Raw genomic sequence first — 27,668 nt, forward strand, 5'->3', positions numbered from 1 at the left:
GAGTCCATTAATTACTTGATATATACCTTCTCAAACATCCTCCACCTCTCCTCCATCAACCCCCTCCACTTCTCATCCTTATCCAGATTCAAAAACCTCAACGCATTTCCCGCGAGAATCTCAGCCCGCTGTCTCCAAGTCAAGAATCCCTCTAACCGTCCATCTTTTGCGATCATCCTCCCAGCCTCCGGCACCTCCCCAAGCGGAAACGGATAATCACTCCCCATGATCATCTTATGCGCCCCAACCTTCTTAACCAGATACTCCAGCAGCTCAACATCATGCGTCAGACTATCAATCCAGATATTCTCGCGCACAGTCGCATGCTCAGTAGGCGTGACTCCCCCCGCGTCCCCCGCCACCAGATCCGGCCGACAGTCATACCCATGCTGGATCCTTCCCAGTAACGCGGGGAACGAACCCCCCGCATGCGCAAAACACAGCCTCAGCGTCGGAAACTTCAGCAGAGTCCCAGAGCAGATCAGCAGATGTAATGCTAGCGCCGTCTCGCACGGCATCCCGATGAGCCAACTACTCCAGTACTTTGCCCAGCGGCGCGGATTCTCCTTCGGCCAGGTGTAGCCGAGCGGATGCACGAAGACGGGCATGTTCAGTTCCTCGCATGCAGCCCAGAAGGGATGCAGGGTTGGATCGTCGAGTGTCACCCCGTCGATTGTGGTTCCGATTTCGACGCCGTGGAGACCTAGCTCGTGCTTTGCGCGGTGCAGCTCTGCGACGGCGGCGGGGACGTCTTGTAAAGGCACGGTTGCGAGGCCGAGGAACCGGGTGGGATGTTGGTGGCAGACGGAGGCGATGTGGTTGTTTAGGTGTCTAGCGAGGAGGGTCACGGGGGCAGAGGGCTGGTCGTAGAAGAAGAGGATGGGGATCGTGCTAAGGACTTGCACATCTGTCCCTGCGGCGTCCATCTCGGCTAGTCTTGTTGCCGTGTCGTAGCAGTTTTTCTCGACGGTGCGGAAGAAGCGGTCGCCTATGTACATGTCTACTTCGTCTGGGTTGGTGGGATTTGGACGGAGGGTGAGCCATGGTGATTCTGAGGCTGATGCGGTGGAGGAATCTGAGGATGAGGACGATGGGGGAGGAGTGTTGGAGGAATATGAGGAGAGGTCGGGGAGAGAAGGGGGCATAATATGGGTGTGCATGTCGATGCGGAGGAGGCGGTGGTTTGTACAGCAGCTTCCCATTTTGATGTTGGCAGTCAATTATTATGATTATGATGGATATCTATTGATGACGATGTTGATGAAATTGGAGAGGACAGATTATCTACCCCAGGTATCCCGATCCGTATTATATGCGGGGCGTATACGGATCCCATCCGGATAGCATCCGATGCATTGATAAATACCAAGCAGATATCATCGGACATGCATTACAATCAGCATCCAGATCAACATGACGACCCTCAATCCTTTGTCCTGGGCCACCTGGCTGGCCGAGAATGAAGACAAATTACGACCCCCGGTCAACAACCGCTGTCTGTATCAGGGGAATGACTTTATCCTGATGGCAGTGGGAGGGCCTAACGAACGAAATGACTATCATGGTACGATCTTCTAGATATGAAAGCACCGTGACTGACAGCTCTAGTGAATGAAACCGAAGTATGTTTGCAGTGGTATAAGCTGAGCTAGACTAATGAGCAGGAATGGTTCTACCAAGTCAAAGGCGACATGCTTCTCCGGATTATAGAGAACGATGCATTGCGCGACATCCCTATCAAAGAGGGAGAAATGTTCCTTCTTCCAGGTACGTAGTCCAAATTCCAGTCGATCATGCTGACACAAGTAGGAAACACGCCCCACAACCCAGTCAGATACAAAGATACCATCGGTCTGGTCATGGAACGACGTCGACCGGCGGAATCTCGTGATCGCCTGCGATGGTACTGTACCAAGGGAAATCATTCCTCGCCTACGATCATCCGCGAGGAGGTCTTTCACTGCTCAGACCTTGGGACACAACTGGAGCCAATCATTGAGAGGTGGCGGCAAGATGAGGAGAGCCGAAGATGCGGGGAATGTGGTTGTATTGCAGATCCCAAGTGAAGCTCTTACACATAGTTTCTTCGAAGCTAATAAATATGATGTTATACACAAATCAATCTCCGTATCCGCTCCCGGGCCCACTGAAATGCGGGGTACGGATCTATAGATAAGAACCACTGTAGAGAGACGGATGCACTTCCGGCATTTATATCAGTCAGGTATTATGTACAATAACCTACATGTCATGTATAGAGAGTAGACAATGACTCAACCATGGGACTATGCTTCAATCGAAGCCGCCGAGTCTCTCCTCCAACAGTCGTCCTTTGGACCCTTCCACCTGCAAAACCTCATCAATGGCGCCCAAACACCCTCCACCAGCAACGAATGGCTAGACTCCTTCAACCCCAAAACCGGGCAAATATTTGCTCGGATTCCAAATAGCTCAGCCCAGGACATCGAAGACGCAGTGCAAGCCGCCGAGTCCGCCTTCGCATCATGGTCGCAGACTCCCCCGTCAACGCGCGCCGCGCACCTGAATCGCATCGCCACACTCATCGAAGAACGCCGCGAACTCTTCGCTGTATGGGAGAGTATCGACCAGGGGAAGACTCTTGCACGGGCAAGGGTGGAGATTGACCGCGCTATCTCTAACTTCAGGTACGTCCTTCGCGGAAGGCTGGAGATAAAGCTGATGGCACAGGTACTTCGCGACGTACATCCAGCAACAAAAGACCGCTGCGCGCTGGACGGACGATAATGTACTCACATACGAGCACCGCTCCCCGATTGGGGTCTTTGCGCTCATCTCGCCGTGGAATATGCCGCTGTACCTGTTGACCTGGAAGATCGCGCCATGTCTGGCGTTTGGGTGTACGGCTGTTGCGAAACCGAGCGAGGTCACTAGCGTTTCTGCGTATTGTGAGTTCTCTATCAGGATTTGGGGTAATGCTAATTGGATAGTACTTGGAAAGGTAATCCAAGATGCGGGACTTCCTCCCGGAGTCCTGAATCTCGTTTATGGGGCGGGCAATCCCACCGGATCGGCTTTGGTCAGGCATCCCCGTGTCAGGGGTGTTTCGTTCACCGGTGGTACAGCGACTGGTATTCAGATCCGGAGGGGTACCGTCGAGGATATAGGGAAGCATATCTCGCTTGAGCTTGGCGGGAAGAATCCTACGTTGGTCTTCGAGGACGTTGATCTTACTGCCGCTGTTGCGACGGCCGCAAGGGCTGCATTCGAGAATCAGGGAGAGGTACGAGTACTTGCCTTACCAAATACCTCTGACAAAACTGACAAAATAGATCTGCCTATGTGGTTCGAGGATCTACGTCCAAAACTCCATCTACGACGCCTTCCTGTCCCGCTTCGTCGCCTATGTCAAGGAGCACTACGTCGTCGGCCAGACCGTCGGCGCCGTCGTCTCCCTCGCCCATTACCGCAAGATCCGCTCGTATCTCTCCCTAGCCATCCAATACGCTGATGGCTTCAAGCTCGGCTCGGTGCCTCCGGAGACACCGGACGGAGGCTACTGGATCGAACCGACCATTCTTACTGTTCCGGACGACAGCCCGATCATGAAGGACGAGATATTCGGCCCAGTGGTGACAGTCAGCTCATTTGAGAGCGAGGAAGAGGTAATCGCGCGCGCCAATGATAGCCAGTATGGACTAGCCAGTATTCTCCTGACGCGGGACGGAGCTCGCATGCGACGGGTCGGCGAGCGGCTGGACGCAGGAATGGTGTGGGTGAATTGCTGGCTGGTACGCGAACTGGGCACGCCGTTTGGAGGAATGAAGGCGTCAGGTACAGGACGGGAGGGAGGCGATTACAGCCGAGATGTATTTACTAATGTGCGGACGTTGCATATTCCTTCCGTTTAGTCTGTCTAGTCTATGTACATCATTTAGACATGCTATAGCTCAACGACAGCTGTGCATTTAATCTCCACCAATAACCTCGGATTTGGCAGCTCCTTAACCCCAATCGTCGTCCTAGCTGGTGCATTCGCCCGATCCGGCCAGACCTTGTTCCACTCCTCGTTCATCCCGGCGTAATTCTGCGGCAGGTCGATCAAGAAAACCGTCGCGTCGACGATGTTCTGCAGCCCGCCGCGACCGTTCGTCGCGCCGTGGATGATGCTCTCGATGTTGCGCAGTACTGCGGCTGTTTGGACGCGAATATCGAGTGTCCAGGTGCCGTCTGCGTGTTCGGTCACGCCGTCCCAGGTGCCGTCACCGCGGCGGGACGAGGTGCCGGAGACGTAAAGGGTGCGGTGCGCGGTTGTGGGTGCGAAGCGCGCGTGAGGGTAGTTTGCTAGGCCTTGGGCTTTTTCGGCGGGTAGAAAGTAGGGAGTTCCGTTGGACATTTTGAGGATTTTGAGATGCGATGGTTGGTGAGATGATCTTGATGAGGGGAGACCGAGGTTACGGTTGCTTATTATAGACTCGGAACCGGATCCGCCCCGGATGTTATCCGGATAGAGCGGGATTATGTTCGGCATTGGGACAGTGGTGAACAGTCATGACAAATCTATTGTCTATCATACCAATTTAGCTTCTATGTAGGTGAGTCTGCACACTGCCACAATGTATTCAACGGGCAGTGGCTCTGAGGTGTAACTATATGCCTAGCGTCCATATCTGCGGATGTCACAAAGTTGAATCCGGCCGTACGTCGATCCATCGGGTGAGCTGGCAAGCGCAAGGGAACCTAAACTGTGCCCGCCGCTGCCTGGAACCAATGATTGTACGATAGCGGTAGTTTGATAACCGTTTCTGTACCAACGAGTCCGCCGTCAAGGCAGACTGTCTCTGGGGGCCCGGGGCACGGGGCACGGGGGCACATACCCCCTCACTCCACGCGCATCTCTGAGGATATGAAGTGGTGGGCGGTTGGTCTGTATCAATCTGGGCACATAAACTTCCGCCTAATCATCCTAACCGTAACCCTGATTGCCAGACTGACAGAATGGGTCTTGCCGGCCGAGTGACCTACGGCGCCGACGTGGTCATGCAAATGGATGATCTGGCCCACAAGGAGTCGCATGGAAGTGGACCTTATCAGCTCGTGTATGTTGATGTTGCCATTCCAATGCAGACATCGTCAAGCGACCTTTGATCGGGAAAAACATCCTGCTAACGAGGGTTCTTCTGCAACGTATCCTGAAAGCGATCCTGGCGATATTTGGCGGCAGGGAGTAACGACCAACTTGTCATGGCGATATGATGCCAACAGTGCTGGACCACGGTTATGCACCAACGAGCAGCCATTTCGATAGATATAGACAGACTTCAAGGGAGAGGTGCTGCAGTCGGAGATGACCTCACATTGGCCGCGGTGGTCTCATCACTTGAAATCCCTTCTCCTTTGTCTTCTTCTGTTTGAACCGCTCGGTAGAACTGCGTTTCCAATTCAGGAATGTCTGGCGACTCGACTGCCCCTCGTCCGGGCTTTCATTTGATGACTCTTGTGACGGCCCCGACTCACCACGACGCGAGCCATAATACAAATCCGACTCACGGAATGAATAGTCGATGCCCGACTTTCTCGGCAACTGTAACAGCTCGTCAAAGGCGTCGCTTGAATGTTGCGACGAGCTGGAATCTGTCTGCGGCGACTCGGATGACTCGAAAACCGAACTGATGGAATCAGGGTTTGTATTCTCGTACTCGTAAGAAGCGACTCTGGCATTGAGTGATCGCGGAGGTCTGTAAAACGTCGAAGTGTTTGGTGAATATGGTGCTGTTGCTTCTGGCAAATTAGGAGAGTTCGGCATATCCGGACAGCTCTCAAAACCTCTGTAGATTCTGCGCGAGGAACCTGGACGGTAGCGATCGGAGATGCTGTCGAAGGAGTTGACCTCTAAATCCTTTCCGTCCAAGTTCCGGCGTTTGTCACTTGGGCTTGAGAGGTCGGCGAGATTCAAATGCTGGACACAAGTAAGCTCGCTGGAATAGTACCTTAAGGCAGATTCGAGACTAACCGGAACTTTACTTGAACCCACCCATCGATCGTCGGCAACCCTACGATCAAATCCTTTAATGGCGAACCGTCCTATATGCCAGACCGAGATGAACAAAAAGCCGAACACGACTACCACACCATGCAGAACCAAGATGAAATAGCCGATCCATTGTCTTGTTACTTCGCGAGACGGGCACACAAAGGCAACACTCAAGATGAGCGTCAACAAGCGGACAGCAGTACACCAGGCACTTTTCGAAAGCATAAATTTCGTCCGTCGCTGAAGAATGAGGTGGGCGAGAATGATCAATTCGCATCCGCCGAGCAGGAGCAGCTGCACCCAGCCCCAGAGCTGCAGACCGCCGATGGCTAGACCTTGCATGAGTGGAAGGCAGTAAAGAAGATAATGGGCGATATATTCCATGGCGGTGTCAAACCGAGGGGAAGCCTTGGACGAGTTGTGGTCAGATCTCCTGGGCTTCTGTTTCGTCTGATAGCGAGCGACGAAGAGATTCGAGCCGACGAGGACCCCAATCATCAAGACCATCAGACAAATGCGATAACTGGGCAGTTCTGCGACGAGGACAAATGGATACGCCAGGTACGCCAAGAGAGGCAGGCTGAAGAACAGAAGCGTGACGCCCACAATGCTATGGCATGCTTCTGGGATTTGCACAAGGACAGTATCAAGTGATACGCCATGTCGCGATCCGGACTTGAGTAGCCATCCCACCAGCAATATAACCACGATTGCAGACACGACAATGCACAGATTTATCAGAGCGTCGAACATGATATCTAACATGGAGGGAAATCCGAGATTCTGCGCCATGTACTCCAGTCCACAAGTACCGTTGGTCGAGTAAATTCCGTCTTCTATCCCGGGATACCTGAAGCCGTGGTCGATGGGTCCGCTCCAAAATAACAGCGATGACCACGCCAGTTGGCTGACGATAGGCTGGAAGAAACCCGGGTATTGCATCGTGAGGGAACCAGTCAGGAAGATGAACTGGAGGTACCGCACGTAGTCGGCCACGTCGACCACAATCTTTCTTACTGAATCCTGAGGTGTGGGTGCGGTTCCGTGCTCCGGCACTGAGCGTCTTCGCTGCTGCGTGTGTCTGCACCACGAAGCCATGCCCACCAGGAGGATAATGGCGGCTGGAAGGTAGGTAAAGGCTGCCGAGGAAGCAGCCCCAATGTCGGGAGTGATTCGGGCAGCCGTACAACCAATATTAGTGCCATTACGTAGACTGAATTCAAATTCCCCGGCAAGAGTTTGAAGTGGACGACCATATGCAAGGGAGTAGGTCAACTCCCATTTGGAGACTTGTAGAGACTCCGGCCTGATGACAGTTCAGCAGAGATCGGAGAGATTCAGGGCCCTAAACTTACAGCCTCCAAAGAGCCGGAGGTGAATAACACAGCTTTTGAATCCGATCTAGACGGCCAACTGGGTAGCCGAGCACTCGGAAGCGCAAGTCATGCTCCTCCGTCAATTGAACGTCGGTACAGGTAACCTGTGATGCATTGTAGAAACCCAGCAGGGTCAATGACAATGTGCTTGCACCTTGGGAGCTATGAATATAACCATGTATGCTGTCAATGTGGAGATTAACGGCCGACGAGCGGTTCAAGACTGAGGTCTCGCATGGAGATCGCCGTACAAAAGCACCTTCACATTGTAATATGAACACAAAAAGGAAGATCAGAAGACAACGAAGAGAATATGACCCAGGCAGCATTCTACTATGGCGACAGCATAGTCTTCCGGCATTACGGAGTAGATAGGAGAGAGACTGATCCTGCATGATCTGCGTCCATGAGATGAACTCTAGTTTGTTGTCGACATTACTCCTTAACGTTTTGCCCCTGAAGGCAGAAGTTTTCTGCGGGTGGATACTCCGTATACCGGGTTTCTCCGCCATCCCAAATTATCAACCACTTGAATTCGACATTTTCAAGACCCTTATGGGGCAGTGCAGTCGCTAGCCAAAGCCTATCTTTCTCCGGATCTTCTTATTGGCTCCATTTTTTGATCTGCAAGAATCGAGGGATCGCAGAACACAACAAGCTGCATAAACTGCATCTTATGCCTCAGTACTCCGTAGATGGCGTCACATGATCTGACACACGTGAGAAACCCCAGAGTCACCTGACTAGAAGCGTCAGGTGACTTCCTCGGACTGCCTAAGGCTGCCAGGCTGCCAGGCTGCAAAGCTTCCTCCTATCCTTGCATCAACACTGGCAAAGATTACAAACGGCCTTCTGCGATAGTCGCACAATGACCAGTTAAGTAGCGAATTTACGCCTTCAAGCTCAAGTATGAAGAACTCAACAGATCTTGGACAATCTGCAAGTCAGGAACCTCATTTGTATGCAACGTATAACTGGAGAGGCTCGGTTTGCCATACTCCAATATGATGTAGTCGTGAGATCCATCTTCTCCAGTACGGCAAAGTTGAGAGCCTGACTCTCCGAGATTCCTTGGCACATCGTCTCCAACTACCTTGTCCGTTGATTCCGAGATGATATCGTCATGCTTCTATCCGACCACATTGACGATCCTCGCAACCTCTTACGTACAATCTTCTGTGCGACGATCCTTCTTGAGTGTGGGATGCGGAGTATGGGGTATGCAAGCCTGCATGATCAACCTTGAGGGCATCAGAGGAGAACCTCAGCAGTGTTGGGTAAGAAGAACGTCGGCGCCAAAAGTTCGCAAAGAAAGACCACATTACAACAGGAGTCCTTCAGGAAAGCAACACCAGCCACTAACCCTGCGCAGAATTGCAAAGCCTGGGTTCCTAGTTGTCAATGTAAAGGGAACTTCCCGTCGGAGCTGACGGAGAAATATGAGCAAAGCCTTATCGGGTCATACTGGAGATGATCTGCGCTGATGATGAAGGTGGCAAGTATATGATCATAATTCTAACAAGCATTAATCAACAAAGCATTTATTTGTTGCTGATCGGTACCCATTTCCTCGAGCAGCATCTGAGCACCGATTGCGAGACATCTCAGCGGCGGATGCAAGTCTGCATTTCGCAGATGCAGTCCGAAGTTCTAGCCATCCCTCGACTGTTTGATTCCGCTAAGCTATTGATTTCAAATTCTTAAAATCTCTGGCATCCCGGTGGAAAAAGCACAGCATTAATAACAGTAATTCCCAGGTGGCCCTCCAAAAACGGAACTAAACCGAGGGAAGTATAACGGGCCAATGAGAGTGCCTGGAAAAAGCGGCTAGATTCGGTTGCGGCGGCAGAAGGCGAAAGTGGAGCCATTCTTCTTACTCAATTGTTGAAAGATCCGCAGTGATGATTGGATGGCGATTACTGTTAGTCACCAAAATTAAGCTCCACAGCCGCAGGATCTGTACCTTAGCAGAGCTTGAGTCGTTGCAATACAGATTAGGAAGTTGACCTAGACGATGACACTTTCCACGCCAGAAAAAGCAGCAGCCATGACACTCGGTCCATTACTGCCGATTGTGCTCCGGCATCTGGGGACTTTGTATGTCTTCTGGAATTTGTTTATCTCGTTGTTTTCTAATGCAATTACCAATCGATTTTCTCGGCCAACTGCTATCTCCGCGTTCTCCAGTCAACTCTACACCAACACCGAGATTCATTGCCACGACCCACCTGGTTGACGTCTAGAAATTTTTTCACCTGCCACTCATATCATCACATCCTCCTCTCTTTCGTCTCGTTAACTCGTCAAACAGCTCGTCCACTATCCGTTGCTGGGTAGAATTCATCCTCGTCACTGCCCATTCCGGAGCAAAAGAAGAAAGAAGACAATGATGTTGGAGGGTGTCCCCCCACCATCGGAACCCATTGAGGCCAAACAGAAAGATCAAGAGAAGGCACTTGATGATGGTGCCGACTTGAAACCAATCGACAATACCCCTTACGTTGATCCTTTCGGCGACGAGCAAAATGCAGAAGTCAAGTACAAGACCCTCAAGTGGTGGTATGTATTGCGGTCCTGATCTGTCTATGACAAGGGTGTTGATAGCTGACGGAGGACTTGTGCAGGCAATGTGGAATGTGTAAGCTACTGAATGGGAAACTGGTCCAGTCGACGTGAATCTGACGCGTCTCCTGTTTAGTTATGATCGCTGAATCCGTTTCTCTCGGTGTGCTCTCCTTGCCGGCAACTCTGGCGGCTCTCGGTCTCGTCCCGTAAGTGTACGCTTGACGGCATCCGCGCTCGTCACTAATTGCCGCAGCGCGATCATCTTGATTGTCGGCCTCGGTATCCTTGCCCTATACACGGGCTACACAATTGGACAATTCCGACAATGCTATCCTCATATCCACAACCTTGCTGATGCCGGAGAGATCCTGATGGGTCGATTCGGTCGCGAGCTATTCGGTCTGGGCCAGATTCTGTTCTCGATCTTCATCATGGGCAGTCATATTGTCACCTTTACCGTCATGATGAACACAATTACCGACCACGGCACCTGCTCGATCGTCTTTAGCATCGTTGGTATGCTCATTTGTATGGTACTCTCGTTGCCTCGGACGATCAAGAACCTGACATATATCTCCTTTGCTTGTAAGGGTGCCTTTGGTATTCCCCGGAACTGAGTGCTGACAAACTCTAGCTTTCCTGAGTATTTTCTCCGCGGTGATGATCACCATGATTGGCGTCGCCGTCCAGTTCAAGGGAGGAGCTAACATCAGTATTACCACCGAGACCAACCTCTATCACGCCTTCACTGGTGTGACCAACATTGTCTTCGCGTACTGTGCCCACGTTGCCTTCTTTGGTCTCATTGCGGAGATGGAAGACCCCAAGGAGTTCCCCAAGTCCTTGTGCATGCTGCAGTTTTTCGAGATTGCGCTCTACGTGACAGCCGCCATCGTCATCTATTACTACGTTGGAAACGACGTTGTGTCACCCGCACTGGGCTCAGCTGGTCCGTTGCTGAAGAAGGTTGCCTACGGTATTGCCATTCCTACGGTATGTACAAATCTCACCTCATCGTCTGCTGTCCGAACGCTTATAATATGATAGATTGTCGGAGCCGGTGTGGTCAACGGCCACGTTGGATTGAAATACATCTATGTGCGCATCTTCCGCAAGACTGGCCGCATGCACAAGCGCGATCTTGTCTCCGTTGGCTCATGGATTGCCATTGGGTTGAGTTGCTGGATCATTGCCTGGATCATCGCCGAGGGTATTCCTTCGTTCACCAATATTGTCAGCTTGATTGTAGGTCATAAACCTCGCCTGTTGGGATCAAAACTAATTGGACACAGAGCTCTCTCTTCGCCAGTTGGTTCAGTTACGGTCTCCCCGGTGTGTACTGGTTGCACATCAACTGGGGTAGATGGTTTTCCTCTCCTCGGAAGATCTGCTTGACTATTATCAATCTGTTGATTGTCTGTATCGGTGCCACCATGGTAAGTTTACGGACTCTGATCTAGATAATGGAGACTAATCAAAAGTAGTGTGGCCTGGGATTGTACGTCTCCGGCAAGGCTATCCATGACGACTCATCCAACACTAGCTTTACTTGCGCCAACACTGCGAACTAAGGCATGTGCACGACACGGTATCTGGTTTTGGTTAATGTTTGAAGCGTATGATGACTACACGAGAATTATATTAGATCATGGCGTCTGCGGATTCATTGGGAGGACGTTTAGATTGGGCTTGTATATAGACTTTCTTCGAATATACATGATATGCATTGCGTCTTGGTATTTCATCTTTGATCGCAGGTATCTCGCCGTAACAAGTATTCTCATACGGTTGGCCTACCAGGCATAAATTGGGCAAGGAGTGACTGTCAGTTGACTGAGGGCCCAGCAAGAATCAGTTAGGGCTTCAGAGACCAATAAACTGACCAATCTCATGAAATTATGTTTGGAGATTAAGCTAACAATAGATTGGCAAATTTAAATGACAAAGTCATAAAAAGAAATTAAATGACAAGAGTGGGATTCGAACCCACGCCATCATACGATGATGAGGAAACTCTAAGAGTTTGGTATTAAGGTGGACCTTAACCTCACGCCTTGGACCAACTCGGCCATCTTGCCTTTTGATAGCATACTGGCTCATTTTTCGCTATATGAGATAACCAGTTGTCGGTCAGATCAAGTAGTTGGGAGATTCACTTTCCGAATATTTTTGATTTGACATAGCTGGACGACCTAAACTAGCTATACTATGGCTACATTAAAGGGCCAGTGTTACGCTGACGAATAAATCGTGCAGCTAAGTTATTTCGGAAGGATTTGTCCCTGATCTGAGGTTGAGTCTGAAGGCCATTCAGATAGAAATATATTCTGTGTAGACTGTGTTACCCTGGAGGATATGTCCAATTCCAGAGATTATGAGCCCAACACAGCGGCAAGGAGTCATACACCTTAGAGTATCTGCGTTTACAAAGGACCAGTTGCAGTATCTAATGATCAGTAGGTCAAATTAAGCATGCGCATGATTACTACACTTCACCACAGTCCACAGACCGCTACACACTCCCTCCATACCTCTGCTGTCCGCCCATCAAATCAATTCATACACTAAACGATCTGCAGATGTATCATCAACATCTCACAATGTGGAAATGATATCCTCGGCTGATAGCAAGTAGCCGAATCAGCTTGACAAGAGTAAACTTAATTCCCCGCACTCCCCGCATGCAGAACTCCAAGTCCCGAGTTGTGCCATTTATGCTTGTCTCGGGGGGTTTTCCATGGATAGTTCTCTTCGCGGAGTGTATCTGTGTAAGCGTCCACATCCGAGGTACTGACAAAGCTCAGAGCTCTGCATTGCCGGTGACTGACTCGTGCGGGGTTCTTGTACTCGAGATAAATGCTCTGCCATGAGTTTGTAATGACGCACCAGACCTCAATTGAACTCTTCAATTGCTACGATGGCTCCAGACGTAGGAAGACACGTAGGGAATGAGAGCTTTACCCGCTCGACGGCGGTCATCATCGGAGCTGGTATCTCGGGTCTGTACATACTACGCTTTTCTACGTACTGCAAGTGCGGCTGTTGACATAAGGCCAGGATTATGCACGGCCATTGACCTCATCAAACGGAGCAAATGCCACAGTTTTATCATCCTGGAGAAGAGCAGCGGGGTGGGAGGGACATGGAACGATAACCGCTACCCGGGATCATGCTGCGACGTCTGGAGTTCTCTGTACAGTTACTCGTTTGAGCAGAAGGCAGACTGGACCAGGGAATATCCAGGTCAAGAGGAGATCTTGGTACTACTGTCGCCTGACGAATGAGGTCTAAGCTGACCGTTACAGGGTTATCTGATTGGCGTCGCTCAAAAATACGGCCTGTACAAGCACATCCGGTTCAACTCGGCCGTGGAGGAAGCACGATGGGACGAAGCCGACCTCAAGTGGAAGGTTAGAGTCCGTGTCTCCGGAGAAAAGGATAGCCAGTACCTGGAGTCATATGAAATCACCACCGACTTTCTTGTTTCAGCTGTCGGACAGCTGAACCTCCCACGCATGCCTGGTATCCCCGGACTGGAAGACTATAAGGGCAAACTGATGCATTCCGCCCGGTGGGACTGGAGCTACGACTGGACGGGGAAGAGAATCGCCGTTATCGGAAATGGTGAGTCTCGCTACACTGCTGAGGCAATAGTAAGTAATGGTGATAGGCGCAACCGCCGCCCAAATCATCCCCGAAATCGCCAAAACCGCCTCGCATGTCTCCGTCTACCAGCGCACCCCAAACTGGGTCATGCCGCGTCTCGACAAACCTGTGGGTGCGGTGCAAAGAGCTCTGCTGACATATATCCCGCCCATCCGGTGGCGGAAGCGCGCGCTCATGATGGACTTCCGGGAGTGGTTTTTCGATGCCGTCGTTGATAGGAATTCAGCGCTGTCGGATGTGATCCGCAAGACGTGTCTTGATACCATGCGAGCGCAGTTGCCCGACAGGCCGGATTTGTGGGATGTGTTGACGCCGAATTACTCTCCCGGATGTAAACGGGTGATCATCTCGGACGATTATTACCCTACATTAAGACAGGAGCATGTAGCCCTAGAAACTCGTCCCATCCAGCGGATTACGGAAACGGGGATCGAGACTGCCGACGGTGAGACGAAGGAGTTTGATCTCATTGTTGCGGCGACGGGGTTCAGAACCGTCGAGTTCATGTATCCCATCCGCATTAAGGGGGCGAATGGTCGGTGTCTGTCGGATATCTGGAAGGAGGGGGCGATGGCGTACTACGGCGTGACGGTGGAGGATTTGCCTAATTTCGCCATGTTATATGGGCCAAATACAAACCTTGGTTAGTTACTTCTCTTGAAGGTGGAGGAGATATGCTGACGGCTCAGGTCATAACTCGATTATCTTGATGATCGAGGCTCAATCGAGGTATATCAGCGCGCTCGTCAGCCAGATACTCCAGGCGCAGAGGGACGGCAGGAGCCTGGCAGTACGACCTAAGCCTGAAGCTGTTAAGAAGTTCAACGAGGATATTCAGGCGGCCCTGAGAAGAAGCTCTTTTGCCGACCCCAACTGCAGCAGTTGGTACAAGACCGAGGATGGACGCATTACGAATAACTGGCATAGTACGGTCGTTGACTACCAGAACGAGCTGTCTAGCGTCCGGTGGAATGATTATATCGCCGAAGGAACAGGCAAGTCTTTGATTGCAAAGAAGAGGGAAATGCACATTGGACGGGTGAGAGAGGAGACGTTGATCAGCAACACCTCGCTTCTCTGGGGTGCGGCCAGTGTGGCTGTGGCATTGGGAGGATACTATCTCAAGGGGAGTGCTTTGGTCAGAGGAAACCGAGTGAGATGATGCAGTACTTGCGGAGCATGGTAGTACGACGGAACCGTCATGGTAGGACTTGTGCAAGATTCCCCAGTTCTGCTTGGGATTCCTGGTCTTTGCTCGGGATCTGAAGATAATAAGCATACACCGAGGGTGAATCGTGTCAGACAAGGCGCGTCACTAATCATGATTACTGTATCTATGCAGGTCAGATCCATATTGCTGACCTGCTCATTCTACTATTCATTCGAATCGTATGATTTTGGACCATATACAGATCCCGAGAAAGAAGATACATACTGCCATTGTGTTACTCCGGAGCAATATGCAAAGACCGACGAGTTATCATCCGGATGGACTGATGTGACCATGTGGCTTCAAGGACAACATGGTAAAGTCCAACATATATAAAGGTCTCGAGACTGACTCTCTTTCACTTTCAAATCAATCCACAAGACCAAAGTAAATATCCACTCAGACTCATATACTTCGCACCATGGCACCCATCTTGAAGAAGTACAAGGCCGCAGCAGTGAACGCTGAGCCTGGCTGGTTCGACCTCGAGGAGTCCGTCCGCCGTACCATCCACTGGATTGACGAAGCCGGCAAAGCGGGCTGCAAATTCATCGCGTTCCCTGAACTATGTAAGTAACCCCTTCGTGTTCCTCAGCTGTACTGAATACCGACTCTACAGGGATCCCTGGCTACCCCTATTGGGCCTGGAAGGTCAATTACCAGGAAAGCCTGCCTCTGCTCAAGAAGTACAGGGAGAACAGCCTCCCCTCGGATTCGGAGGAGATGCGCCGCATCCGCAACGCCGCTCGCACCAACAAGATCTACGTCTCGCTGGGCTACTCCGAGGTCGACCTTGCAAGTATGTACACGACGCAGGTCCTGATCTCTCCCTCCGGCGATATCCTCAACCACCGCCGCAAGATCCGGGCCACCCACGTCGAGCGCTTGGTCTTTGGCGACGGTACCGGCGACACGACCGAGTCGGTGACGCAGACGGAGATCGGCCGCGTGGGTCACCTGAACTGCTGGGAGAACATGAACCCGTTCATGAAGGCGTATGCGGCCTCGCTGGGCGAACAGGTGCATGTCGCCGCTTGGCCGCTCTACCCGGGCAAGGAGACGCTCAAGTACCCGGATCCGTTTACCAATGTGGCCGAGGCGAATGCGGACGTATGGCACTCTTCTACTTGGTACCTTCCATTCTGAACTAACAGCTGCCCAGCTGGTCACGCCCGCGTATGCCATCGAAACGGGCACTTTCACTCTGGCCCCATGGCAGACCATCACCGCCGAGGGAATCAAGCTCAACACGCCCCCGGGTAAGGAGCTGGAGGATCCTCATATCTACAACGGCCATGGTCGGATCTTTGGTCCAGACGGACAGAATCTCGTCGCGCATCCGGACAAGGATTTTCAAGGTCTTCTTTTTGTTGACGTAAGCATAGCAGTCCGTGGTGTGTTTCTAGGAACTAACTTGATAGATTGATCTGGACGAATGCCATCTCCCAAAGGCACTGGCTGATTTTGTGAGTCTGACGCTGCACAAATGAGCGAAGCTAATGCATCCCAGGGAGGTCACTACATGCGTCCGGACTTGATTCGTCTGCTGGTCGACACCAATCGGAAGGACCTGGTCGTTCATGAAGACCGTGTGAACGGGGGAGTTGCGTATACTCGTACGGTGGACCGGGTTGGACTGTCGGCGCCTTTGGAGGCCGTGAGCCAGGAAACTGAGGATGAGAAGTGAACATTGCTGTCTGTTGAGACTCTCCTCTCTGTTTTCTTATTCGCTCCTTGAACCTTTTGAATAGCTGTCAATAGTGATGAGGCTGGCATCGGAAGTCTGCATTTTCTACCTATGATAAGCCGAGGTTATAGTTGCAGATTCTGAATCAGTATTAGAAGAAAATTCTTATCAATTCTCAAACCAGATGAGATTATAATTCCTCCACAGATCATACGATCTCAGCTTATCAATATTACTCCAATATGCGGCCGTAAGGGTTCTGCTCGGTGTCTGCTCGGTGTCTGCTCGGGGATTGCACACGGGATCTCTTCAAATTTTGCCTCGAGCAAACACCACCCAGCAATTCAAACGGCATCTGCTCTTCTCCTGTAATGATTATTGAGAGTCACTATGACCACTCCCATATGCCGAACATCTCGCCGTCCACCGGTCAAGCTTGCTTGTCTGGCCTGGTAATCCACCTAACCACCGGAGTAGAGCGACAGCTGATGACTTATAGTCGAGCATCACGGATCCGATGCGACGGGAAGGAAAAATGTGCGAACTGCATCTCCCGGGAGAGGACATGTTGCTATGTTCCCAGCAAGCGAGGGGGAGCGAGAGTTCCTCGCAACAAGCGCAAGAGCAGAAGCAGACCATCGTCGTCTTCGACCGTAGAGAAGGATGAGAGTCGGCAGGCGTCAACACCTAGTGCAGAGGGATCATGGAATTCAAACAATGAGGATGGTACATTTCCTGCGTCACTTGAGTTCTAAAGTCACTAACAGACCAGACCTTCTCGATCATTTTCTGAGTCTAGCGAGACCTGGTGCTGGACTACGCAGCATCGAAAGCTCGGTGGCCGAAATGGAACACATCTTTGACCATATCTTCGGGGTTGAGAACGAGAATCCCCTTTTCCCTGAAAGTGATGAGTCTGTCTCGGATCTGCTGCAGGTATACGGTAGCGACAAGGACATGTACGCAACCTCCATATCCGTCGCGACAGCCTACTGACTAGTCAGACTCGATGCATACTACGTTTTCATCCATCTCTACTATCCCCTCCTACCTCCTCCGGAAAGGCTCCCGGCTTGCAATCGTCCACTGAATGGACATCCGACATTCCGACCGTCCAGTCCGCTAAGCCTGGCCATCTCTGCCATTCTCGTTCTCATTCCCCACCCCGGAATCAAGCAACCATCGTCGCCGGAGTATACGCGACTTCGACGGAACGTGGCCCACAGTTTTGCGCAGTCGGCTCTAGAAGCAGTAGAGGCCGATCTGGAGTTACTAGACTCCTCGTCTGACCCGTCCAGAGCGCTTAGCGACGGGGCCCCAATGATATCCCGGCAGCCCTTCCATCCGAAAGTGCCAGTGCCACTCGAGGCTGTTCTGGCACTTGTACTCTTGAGTGTCTATGAATATGCCCAACGGGGTAATATCAGGAAGATGTGCAACCGCGCGGGACAGGCCTTGACAGCTGCGATGAGCATGTCACTGCATGAGATGGTCGAGGACGACGAGTACGCCGAGGCGCGTCGCAGAGCTTGGTGGATAACTGTTTGTGGCCGTCTTTGAAGTATATGATCCTAGTTAACGATCGTAGTATTTGACCGTCTGTCAAGGCTCGATAGCTAGCGGGATGGTAGGTTATCCTGATTCTTCCGAGGTTCAAGCTCTGATCTTCATAGCCGGCTGCATTCAATTTGTACGACCCGCGCTTTGTGACGCCGTATCCCGAGGTGGGAACTTCTTCCTGATCATATATCATATGATGAAGATAGGTTAACTCGCTTATTGACGGCAGGGATGGAAACTCCTCATTGAGGCACAGCAGACAATCCTCGAGGCCACCACGTTCGTCCACGATCTCGACCAGACCGTCAAATCTCGGTTCAAAGCATCCTGGATCTCGAGTCGAATGACAGAACTAGACGATCAAATCACGACCCTTCTTCTCTGCAGACGGTCCTCCGTATCCACGACGGTCTCCCCCTTGGACTCACCGGAGAAGATAGCCTCACAGACCATCAACCAGATTGCGAAGATCAAGCTACACAGGTACGCTACTGAGCTTTCTTCGACTCTGTTGCTGATCATCTTAGCGCTCGCATCAAAGTCCACCGATTCTGCGCCTTTCTGGACGTCCCCGTCTTCCGCAAACGCCACTGTGATCTCCAAGCCGAATGCTGTGGCGTTGAGCCCGCAGAATCCGCCATCCCGGAAGATATTCCCCTTCCTTCAATCATGAGAGCTGACCTCCCCGATCTCACGTTTCCATCCTCCTCGCATGAATCGTCCAAAATATGTCTTCAGTCTGCGCTAAACATCGTCACCCTTGTCGATAACCTCCCCTACCCGAACCCAGACCATACCATACCCTTGACCCTACCTCCGTATCTGTCACATGCCTCCCGTGTAGAAATACCCCGAGTGATGCCAACCTTCGCCTGCTGCGTAATGCAGGCAAGCTATGCGATGCTGATGCTGTATCTCAAGGCGCGGGCAAAACATGCCAATAGCCCCGAGGACTCGGTGTCTGTCAAAGGCCTGTCGCTCACGGGGTTTCTGAATGAGTTGCAGCAGAACCTCCGGCTTGTTTCGAAGATTCTGGCCAATTTTGCGATTGCTGCTGAGGCGTTGCAGGGTATGAAGGGTGAGTTTTTGTTCTTCGTTTCTGCCATGTTGTTTGCTGACCAGGTTAGAGGAGGTATCGCATTGGGCTTTCTTGGAGGGTTGATCGGGTCTATAGTATAGTGCTCTGTAGTATCCATGAATCCTCTCTTAACTTGTAGACATAACCGGATTGCTCCACTCAGTTGTGATCTTCTCTGAAAGTGATAAGAGCCAGAGCTCTCTAGATTCGAAAAGGAAACCCTATATAATAGTGATTTCTGGAATATGCCTCAAAAAAGGTGATGTGACTTAATTCTGTGAATATCCTACATTCACTCTTCTTTACTCGCGGTTTTTACTTGTGAGTATCACCAGCCTTTCACTTCCTCCTCTCTCATCTCATCGCCCTCTTACTATTCTCATCTTCTCCCCACCAACACTGAGAACGTCTTCCTCATATTAAGCAAAACAGCTCGAGGAAAGAACCGACAGAACTTCATACCAAAAGTATGGCAGCACGGCACCGCTCCGCTTCACCCTGTCTCAGCAGACCTCGCGCAATCATCAGCCGCATGGACCGGCTGAATAGCGTAATCAAAGAAAAATACGCACATTTTAAAAATGAGACTTACGAACTGAGGCAGTAAGTCGCCTCCTTTGGCATGTAGTGCAACAAACAAAGACTGACATCGGCTTCTAGTGTCGAGGGTCTGGTGATAGTGGTTGGCAATCCTCTCTCGCGGCCTCTCCTTTGAGATATCTTCAGTGTTTACTTTGGAGCTGAATCTCTTATTGATTCCGGTTATGGCACAATCTTCTAGTCCGATTGCGACTGTATTGGAAGTGGTTCATCTACCTTCGTGTTGATCTCTTTGGATCAGCGTACGGAGAGGAAACGGCCCTGTATTTAGCCAGATTCTCATGAAGCTATGCTGATGCATTCTCAGTCACTCTGATACAGTACTCTGCAAATCTGTATGCATAAAAATATGATATGTGAGTTTAATCTGAAAAGTGAGGTGAGCTGCAATTCACCATCCCATAGTCCAATCAACAGCATATTGACAGAAGTCTCAGAGGTTATCATCACGACGAACACTATATTGCAGATATACCGTATCAATCCTTCTCATGTCAGTAAATTACATTGCCATAAGATGTATAAGGAATCATACCATCGCCCCTGTTTATATCCCACATTCTTCAGTCGCCCTCGTTCCACAAACCCACGTTGTTCATACCACCTTCGCAAACCCTCGCCATCCTCCTTCCCGGTAGTGTCAACCGACATACAGGCGATGATACTGCGCACTCGCCCCTCATCTTCTGGAATGATCTGTACGTGTGTTTCGTACTCCTTATGTTCGCAGGCACGGTGCCATACTCCCGCTTCCGACTCGACAGACTCCAGGATGGACGAGAGTAGACGGCTCCCCACACCTTTCGATGTATATTCTGGGTGAACGTACAGGGATACCTCGACGGTCGGCGCGTAGGCCATCCGTGTTCCATTAAACGGGGCGAGGTAGCCGTACCCTAGGACTTTGCCGGTTGTGTCGATTGCAACGCGATAGGGTAATCTGCGGGACTGGATGTCTCGGAAAGAGGAGATAAGGGATTCCAGGGGAGGAGGATGTCGGAGGAATGTGGCGACTGACTCGCACACATAGAAGCTGTAGATGGTGTGGATTTGGGAGATGTCATCCTGAGTGGCTTCTCTGATGTGGATGGACATTGTTATTGTACCTTACTTTCTTGATGTTAGGATGGTAAGGGAAACATGATGCTATGGATTAGACCTGGGCGATGATATGAGTCATTGGCTGCAGGTGTCGGGCTCGTGTTGTTCCATTTAGCTTAATAATGGTTGTTTATATGACACAACTTATCATGCGTCTCGTTTATAGCCCGCTTCTTTCTCGCTCTGTTATTTGAATAGCATCGAAGTCGTAGAATATATACTCGTATACATTAATTCTAGCCGCATATGTTGCATACATCACCTATTATACACCCTCTCTGCTTCTCTCCCTATCTTCAACCCATTCAGCTATATCGCATCGAGAATTCTATTTGTCACTCCTATCCCGAGAAGCTTCAGCTGTGGATCTCTCGACCGGTGCTTCGGTGGCGGATGTTGTATAGTCTCCCAGACCAAGGCCAGGTGATTTGTAGTCATAGTCGTACCACCAGCCGATGTCATTGATGCCGGATGCATAGTATTCCTTTCTCATGGGTGTGTTTTTGTTTCTGTTGTTGAGCTGTCTGGTTCCCCGGACACCGTAGTTGGTAGATGCTTGGGCGTCGTAGGTGCCATACGTACTGTCGCTGTCTATGGGTTCGCTCATGTTAGGTTCAGGAATTCAATATGCTTGCTTTGTACAGTTTTTGATATATTTAGTGAGTACTTGACAAAAACACAGGGTATTTGCAGCGCATTTTATATTGTGGCAGTGGCAATAGCTATAGGATGATATACTCCTGATGTCACCACAGCCGAATTCATCTCAGTTTACGATATTAACTCAGAGTTTATCTGATCAGAGTTGTCATCTGTTTATTAATTGTTTCTAATATGGAACAGGACAGCGGAGCTAGTAAATGAGTTTAATATGAGAGATCGTTTCCAACTGATGTACATTATGCTAAAGTTACCGCTGAGAGGATATATATATATATTCAGCGGCCATAAGGTCACATGAACTCATCCATATCATTCTCATATATTAAACTCGCCTGTAGTTTCACTATGATATATTCAATGACAATAACTACAGCCAGTACTTTACTGTAGATCTGAATGTTGAGTCACAGAATATACATCAGACGCTGGCCTCGCCATGAATTTGACCACTTTCAATGCTTACAACTGAACTTCGAAGCTTGCGGATAATCAATCTATCGCTCATGTCTGACAATCACAATCGGGAAAGGAAGATCACTTGCCCTAGATTCTAGAATAATATGGAGACCCAGATAATCAGCCCAGTCGGCCAAGGGGTGGACAATCTACCCCGGGAACGTCCACAATGATCAACGGAGGCTCAAAGAATCAGAACTTTCAATAATAACAACAATACAATAGCAGATCTGGCATCGATAATCCCTTCCCACAGCGTATGTAGTCTGGGATATTCGACTGTACCTTATGTAAGGGGGTGAATGTAGGGGGTTTGCCGGCGCTGCTCGCAATAACATCGTGATTGACAGTCTGTTTTCGGACATTGCCTTGGAAACGGGAAGTATGTGTCATATTATTGAATTGATCATAAAAAGATGGATCAGCTTGAGCAGACTGTGCCGGTTATCTCTTGTTTCTGTCTTCACTTCATTCATACACGACAACATGATATGGTATCAATCAGCTTCCTTGCTGGGTGTCGCTGCGATCGCCCAAGCAGCCACGGTGCACTATTCCCTCGACTTGACATGGGAAACTGGCAGTCCAAATGGTGTCAGCCGGGAGATGATCTTTGTCAACGGTCAGTTTCCCGGACCAGCGATCATTCTCGACGAGGGCGACGAGGCGATTGTAAGTATATGGCAGCATTGCAGCATATAAAAGATCGGTATACTGATTTGGTAGATTGATGTCACCAACCACTTGCCATTCAACACATCCATTCACTTTCACGGCATCGAGTAAGTACCTCGCTGCCAGGGGATGATATGTCTGACGTGGTATAGACAGAGAAATACCCCGTGGGCCGACGGAGTTGCTGGTCTCTCGCAATGGGCCATTCAGCCCGGCCAATCCTACACCTACCAGTGGCGAGCAGATACTTATGGGACTTATTGGTAAGCTTGTTTCTCTAAGCGTATTATAAAGCTAACGTCTCAGGTACCATGCTCATGACAAGGCTGAAATTATGGACGGACTATATGGACCGGTTCATATCAGGTGAGATCTCAACACAAGGCAAGACGAGACTCATCCTAACGAGAGATAGACCTCGTCCTAACAGAGATTCCCCATTTTCAATGATCTCCAACGATCCGGCCGATATCCAGGCCATGAAGCAAGCCGAGCGCAACGGCAAACTTGTCATGCTGTCAGACTGGGATCATCTGACAGGCAAAGAGTACATGAAGGCAATGGAGGAGACCGGATACGATATCTTGTGCGTCTGATAAGCCTTTTCCCACTGGATACAAACTGACCATATCAGCTGCTCCGATAGCGTCCTCATCAACGGCCGCGGCTCGGTGTTCTGCCACGACCCCGAGGAAATGACCAAGATGGTTCCGCCACCGGAACTGGCCATCATCAACGGCTCGTTGACTGATAAGGGGTGGGTCAATCCATGCATATTGCAGATCCGATATAATGCTGACTGAAAAGATGCCTGCCATTTGTTCTCCCCATTCAAGGCGACTGGCAACATCACCCTGACAAGGTCCCCCCCGGCCTGAATGAGGGCTGCCATCCCAGCACCACGCAGGAGACAATCTTCACTGTGGATGCCAGACACCAATGGGCAAGTTTCCACTTCATCAGTGCAGCCAGTCTCAAGGTGCTGGTCGTTTCCATCGACGAACACCCCATGTATGTGTACGAGGTGGACGGCCGGTATATCGAGCCGCAGCTGGCGCACAGTATGAAGCTATACAACGGCGAGCGGTACTCGGTCATGGTCAAGTTGGACAAGGAACCTGCCAACTACAAGATTCGCGCGGCCAACGACGGCGGCAATCAGATTGTCTCCGGTTTTGCGACAGTCACCTACGAGGGCGGCCAGACCAGCCAGCGCCCGTCTCAGCCGTACATCGACTATGGAAGCCGTAACACTACCGCCGATGTCATTCCGCTGAACACGAACAATCTGCCCCCGTACCCGGCCATCAGTCCTGCTTCCGAGCCGGATGACTTCCACATCCTGATGCTAGGCCGCACCAACTCCTCCTGGGAGTGGTCGCTGGACGGAGCGACCTTCCTGCCTGACAACCTTGCTGCGTCGCCGCCAGCCATTCTGAGTCCTGAAGCTCCCGAGTTTGCGGACGCGCTCAAGATCACGACCCGCAACGATACTTGGGTTGACATTGTCTTCCAGCTGGTTGTCGGCGAAATTACCCCAATCCAGCCTCCTCACCCTCTGCACAAGCATTCCAACAAAGGCTTCCTCCTGGGAACGGGCCAGGGCAAGTTCAACTGGACGTCGATCAAAGAAGCCAAGGAGGCGAGCCCGGAGAGTTTCTTGAAGACGCCTATCTACAGAGATACGTTTACTACCTCGCCGCATGGAGAGACGTGGACTGCTATCCGGTATCATGTCGAGAATCCGGGTCCGTTCCTGTTGCACTGCCATATGACGACTCATCTGCAGTCGGGAATGGGTCTGATTCTGATGGACGGAGTGGATGTGTGGCCCGAGGTGCATGCAAACATGGTCACTCCTATGTAATTGTCAGGAGCGGATACCCTTATGGATCTTCGGTACATAGATTCATTGCATAACATTTAATATTTGTTTACCTCATACGTCATTTATAGAGTCTGGGAATGAGATGAAGCTGGAATCGACTCGGATAGGTGTAATGTGGCGCATATATCGTTGTTGATCTCATACTGATCAGGGCATTCCGCATGCATCAAGGAACAATCAACAGGGGGATCGGACTCGTCCTATCCCTTCTTCCTACTCCGTACATGGTAGAACTATGAATCATTGGTTCCCGCATCCAAAGACTCCCAATGACTACTGCATTCGGATGTCCTGGCCCCTTGCATTCCTGGTCTAAGCCCCCTTGCATCGTACTATTCCGATCTCAGTGTTGGCACATAGTTGTTATTGTTTACTTTTCCGCGTTCATTGATCTCCGAATAACTTTATTAGCTTCGCCATATCGTCTCGATGGGTTCAGCAGAGTCTCACACGACCAGCCAGCGACATAGCCCGTAGTACACCATGTTCCATTCAAGGGCTCTCCTTCTCTCCTGGCTTGTGGGCTTCACCGCGGCCAAGGACATCCATCTCGATTGGAACATCACCTGGGTCTGGGCAGCCCCCGATGGCTTTGGCCGTCCCATGATCGGGATCAACAACGAGTGGCCCTGTCCGATTGTCAATGCCGACCTGGGCGATCGGCTCATTGTCGATGTGCACAATGGTCTGGGGAATCAGTCGACGGGAATCCACTGGCATGGCTTCCATCAATACATGACAGGAACTATGGATGGCTCGAACCAGGTGACGCAGTGTGCGATGCCTCCGGGAAGCAGCATGCGCTATGAATTCGATGTGAGTATATCGTCGCCAAAACGTGTATAATGTTTATACTCACGGCACAGGTCAATCAAACCGGTACTTATTGGTATCACTCGCACGAAATGGGCCAGTATCCCGACGGACTGCGGGGTCCGTTCATCGTCCGGGATCCCTCGCCGCCATTTGCCTACGACGACGAGTTTACCCTGACTCTGACCGACCATTACCACGAGCAAATGTCTGTTCTCCTGCAGGAGTACGAGGCCCAAAGCGTAGGCGCCCAGGCAGGCGTCAATGAACCCTTGCCAGCGGCAGCTCTGATTAACGAGGGTCTTGACAGCACCACTCTCCGTGTGGAGCCCAACAAGACATACCTCATCCACCTGGTTTGCGTGGGCAACTGGCCAGGCCACGTTATTGTCTTTGATGACCACGAGATCAGTGTCGTTGAGGTGGACGGCACCTGGGTGGACGCGTACCCTGCGAGAGACAAGAAGATTCGGCTGGCTACAGGCCAACGCATGAGCATCCTTCTCAAAACCAAGGACAATACCGACAGGAACTATGCCATCTGGGACTCGATGGACGTCAACATGATGTTCTTCTATGAGAATCGCGCTATCCCCGAGGGTTTCAACCCCAACACAACGGCATGGCTGGTCTACGACGAAGCAAAGGAGCTTCCTCCCGCACCAGACGTCCACGAACTCGACCCGAACAACGACTTTGTCGACGATCTGGTCTTCGTGCCAGCGAATCACGAGCCCCTCCTCGAGAAAGTCGACCGTCAGATCATCTTCGACACCAGCGTGACTCAGCGGGATGGCCGCAGCGTGTACACCATCAATGGCCAGACATACGTCGATCCGGAGGAACCAACAATGTACACGGCGCTGGCGGCAAGCCCAGAGAACGCTTCCAATGCGTCGATATACGGCCAGGTAAATCCCTTCGTGGTCCAATACGGCGAGGTCGTGGAGATCATCATCAACAACCACCACGGCAACCTGCACCCATGGCACATACACGGCCATCAGTTCCAGGTCCTGCAGCGCACGGTCCCCGAGGGCGGATACTTCGACGGCTACTTTGCAAATATCTCTTCGACTCCTGTGAAACGGGATACCATCATGGTGCAGAACCATGGGCACGCGGTGCTTCGCTTCCGCGCTGATAACCCAGATAAGTTACCTTCCTCCTTTGGAGAGACGCATACTGACCTGTACTACGAGTTTGGCTCATTCACTGCCATATCGAATGGCACGTCACCAAGGGGTTGACCGGCACTCTCATCGAAGCTCCGGCGCAGATGCACGATATTTCAGTACCGTTGGATCATCAGAGAATCTGTCCCAGCTATGGCACACCACCGGGTGGAAACACTCCTCCATATGATGCTCCTCCTGCAGAAGACACCACTCCGCCCGCATCTCCTCAGGATCCTCAACCTGGTGGTAACCCCCCTCCAAATGGTACGCCTCCTGCAGAGAACACCACCCCGCCTTCGCCTCCTCCCCAGGATGCTCCCCAACCTGGCGGTGCGCCAGGTTCACCTCAGTATCCTCCTCAGCCTTGGGATAAGCCAGGTGCATCTCCTCCCCAGGATGCTCCACAACCTGGCGGTGCACCAGGTTCACCTCCTCAGTATTCCCCTCAGCCTTGGGGTAAGCCAGGGGCATCTCCTCCTCAGCAGCCTCCTCAACCATGGAGTCAACCGAGCAACGCCCAGCCACCTGCCAACAACTATGCACAGGGGTATCCAGGGACTCCAAGCAAACCCCAGCCACCTGCCAATAACTACGGGCAGGGATATCCCTCTGGCTACGCTCCTGTTGCGCCTGGCCCCGTAATTATCGACTCGGAGTTCCATTACGGTGGCAAGAGTAGTCACGTTGGATCTTCTGGCGTCAATGCTGGCCATAGAGACGGCATGACTGCAGAGAGTGAAGGCGACGCGAGTGCGTCATAGTCCTTTCTTGTTTATAGGTTGACTTAATACTTTTAATATCATTCTCTGGTAGATATGCCAATAGCCCTTTTTAGTATCATCTACATGTATGAACCATCAATGGTCAACTACTGTGTATAAAAGGGAGAGTAGGAATTGTCAGTGTTGAAGTACTCTCGATGAGAGAAATGGCACAGTAGTACCTTTGGAGCTAGCTGTCTATCAAGTCGAGCGATATAGTCAAATCTCTCTACCGGCAAAGAGTGGACAAATAGCAGACAGATTGTCTGTTTGTAGACCCAGATTACAGCTACAAAAGAAGCCCCCATTGAATACAGACATTGTATTGCCAATGCTATGCGCATATTATATTAAGTAGAGTGCTAGAAAATACAGCCC

The 27,668-nt window shown here is 51.0% G+C and overlaps 12 protein-coding genes and 1 non-coding gene across 13 annotated transcripts, besides 1 other annotated feature; 8 read left to right on the plus strand and 5 right to left on the minus strand.

The window, feature by feature from the left end:
- Nucleotides 1-11: 11 nt before the first annotated feature.
- On the minus strand, nucleotides 12-1,202 carry NFIA_092840 (amidohydrolase family protein; the record flags this gene model as incomplete). The annotated part of the gene is made up of 1 exon (XM_001261219.1): nucleotides 12-1,202. One exon carries the CDS (start codon nucleotides 1,200-1,202, stop codon nucleotides 12-14), a length of 1,191 nt encoding a protein of 396 aa, XP_001261220.1.
- Nucleotides 1,203-1,413: 211 nt separating this feature from the next.
- Nucleotides 1,414-2,066, plus strand: NFIA_092850 (3-hydroxyanthranilate 3,4-dioxygenase; the record flags this gene model as incomplete). The annotated part of the gene is made up of 3 exons (XM_001261220.1): nucleotides 1,414-1,564; nucleotides 1,711-1,767; nucleotides 1,810-2,066. The coding sequence occupies 3 exons, from the start codon at nucleotides 1,414-1,416 to the stop codon at nucleotides 2,064-2,066; spliced, it is 465 nt and encodes a 154-aa protein (XP_001261221.1).
- Nucleotides 2,067-2,268: 202 nt separating this feature from the next.
- On the plus strand, nucleotides 2,269-3,890 carry NFIA_092860 (aldehyde dehydrogenase; the record flags this gene model as incomplete). Its single annotated transcript, XM_001261221.1, has 4 exons — nucleotides 2,269-2,666; nucleotides 2,710-2,927; nucleotides 2,970-3,262; nucleotides 3,312-3,890. The coding sequence occupies 4 exons, from the start codon at nucleotides 2,269-2,271 to the stop codon at nucleotides 3,888-3,890; spliced, it is 1,488 nt and encodes a 495-aa protein (XP_001261222.1).
- Nucleotides 3,891-3,922: 32 nt separating this feature from the next.
- On the minus strand, nucleotides 3,923-4,375 carry NFIA_092870 (RidA family protein; the record flags this gene model as incomplete). The annotated part of the gene is made up of 1 exon (XM_001261222.1): nucleotides 3,923-4,375. The coding sequence occupies one exon, from the start codon at nucleotides 4,373-4,375 to the stop codon at nucleotides 3,923-3,925; it is 453 nt and encodes a 150-aa protein (XP_001261223.1).
- A 957-nt stretch (nucleotides 4,376-5,332) lies between these two features.
- On the minus strand, nucleotides 5,333-7,718 carry NFIA_092880 (uncharacterized protein; the record flags this gene model as incomplete). The annotated part of the gene is made up of 3 exons (XM_001261223.1): nucleotides 5,333-5,938; nucleotides 5,993-7,319; nucleotides 7,369-7,718. 3 exons carry the CDS (start codon nucleotides 7,716-7,718, stop codon nucleotides 5,333-5,335), a joined length of 2,283 nt encoding a protein of 760 aa, XP_001261224.1.
- Nucleotides 7,719-9,775: 2,057 nt separating this feature from the next.
- Nucleotides 9,776-11,525, plus strand: NFIA_092890 (putative amino acid transporter; the record flags this gene model as incomplete). The annotated part of the gene is made up of 8 exons (XM_001261224.1): nucleotides 9,776-9,948; nucleotides 10,014-10,027; nucleotides 10,088-10,160; nucleotides 10,208-10,539; nucleotides 10,589-10,947; nucleotides 11,002-11,199; nucleotides 11,247-11,390; nucleotides 11,439-11,525. 8 exons carry the CDS (start codon nucleotides 9,776-9,778, stop codon nucleotides 11,523-11,525), a joined length of 1,380 nt encoding a protein of 459 aa, XP_001261225.1.
- A 394-nt stretch (nucleotides 11,526-11,919) lies between these two features.
- Nucleotides 11,920-12,032, minus strand: NFIA_092900. Its single transcript has one exon. It is a non-coding gene; the product is annotated as a tRNA-Leu (tRNA).
- An 839-nt stretch (nucleotides 12,033-12,871) lies between these two features.
- Nucleotides 12,872-14,782, plus strand: NFIA_092910 (flavin-containing monooxygenase; the record flags this gene model as incomplete). Its single annotated transcript, XM_001261225.1, has 6 exons — nucleotides 12,872-12,953; nucleotides 13,012-13,214; nucleotides 13,260-13,370; nucleotides 13,401-13,578; nucleotides 13,625-14,263; nucleotides 14,310-14,782. 6 exons carry the CDS (start codon nucleotides 12,872-12,874, stop codon nucleotides 14,780-14,782), a joined length of 1,686 nt encoding a protein of 561 aa, XP_001261226.1.
- A 469-nt stretch (nucleotides 14,783-15,251) lies between these two features.
- NFIA_092920 (carbon-nitrogen hydrolase family protein) lies at nucleotides 15,252-16,517 on the plus strand (the record flags this gene model as incomplete). The annotated part of the gene is made up of 5 exons (XM_001261226.1): nucleotides 15,252-15,399; nucleotides 15,450-15,940; nucleotides 15,993-16,205; nucleotides 16,252-16,296; nucleotides 16,341-16,517. 5 exons carry the CDS (start codon nucleotides 15,252-15,254, stop codon nucleotides 16,515-16,517), a joined length of 1,074 nt encoding a protein of 357 aa, XP_001261227.1.
- A 258-nt stretch (nucleotides 16,518-16,775) lies between these two features.
- Nucleotides 16,776-16,805: a microsatellite.
- A 102-nt stretch (nucleotides 16,806-16,907) lies between these two features.
- Nucleotides 16,908-19,256, plus strand: NFIA_092930 (putative C6 finger domain protein; the record flags this gene model as incomplete). The annotated part of the gene is made up of 8 exons (XM_001261227.1): nucleotides 16,908-16,969; nucleotides 17,017-17,243; nucleotides 17,290-17,476; nucleotides 17,522-18,059; nucleotides 18,106-18,144; nucleotides 18,191-18,241; nucleotides 18,307-18,560; nucleotides 18,605-19,256. 8 exons carry the CDS (start codon nucleotides 16,908-16,910, stop codon nucleotides 19,254-19,256), a joined length of 2,010 nt encoding a protein of 669 aa, XP_001261228.1.
- A 932-nt stretch (nucleotides 19,257-20,188) lies between these two features.
- On the minus strand, nucleotides 20,189-20,850 carry NFIA_092940 (GNAT family N-acetyltransferase; the record flags this gene model as incomplete). Its single annotated transcript, XM_001261228.1, has 2 exons — nucleotides 20,189-20,213; nucleotides 20,291-20,850. 2 exons carry the CDS (start codon nucleotides 20,848-20,850, stop codon nucleotides 20,189-20,191), a joined length of 585 nt encoding a protein of 194 aa, XP_001261229.1.
- A 1,611-nt stretch (nucleotides 20,851-22,461) lies between these two features.
- Nucleotides 22,462-24,517, plus strand: abr2 (laccase abr2; the record flags this gene model as incomplete). Its single annotated transcript, XM_001261229.1, has 7 exons — nucleotides 22,462-22,647; nucleotides 22,702-22,757; nucleotides 22,803-22,913; nucleotides 22,957-23,016; nucleotides 23,066-23,236; nucleotides 23,285-23,407; nucleotides 23,458-24,517. 7 exons carry the CDS (start codon nucleotides 22,462-22,464, stop codon nucleotides 24,515-24,517), a joined length of 1,767 nt encoding a protein of 588 aa, XP_001261230.1.
- Nucleotides 24,518-25,021: 504 nt separating this feature from the next.
- abr1 (multicopper oxidase abr1) lies at nucleotides 25,022-27,290 on the plus strand (the record flags this gene model as incomplete). Its single annotated transcript, XM_001261230.1, has 3 exons — nucleotides 25,022-25,354; nucleotides 25,405-26,475; nucleotides 26,595-27,290. 3 exons carry the CDS (start codon nucleotides 25,022-25,024, stop codon nucleotides 27,288-27,290), a joined length of 2,100 nt encoding a protein of 699 aa, XP_001261231.1.
- Between the last annotated feature and the right edge of the window lie 378 nt (nucleotides 27,291-27,668).

Source organism: Aspergillus fischeri, genomic scaffold, assembly GCF_000149645.3.
Source record: "Aspergillus fischeri NRRL 181 1099437636264 genomic scaffold, whole genome shotgun sequence".
In the NCBI taxonomy this organism is placed as follows: Eukaryota; Fungi; Ascomycota; class Eurotiomycetes; order Eurotiales; family Aspergillaceae; genus Aspergillus; species Aspergillus fischeri.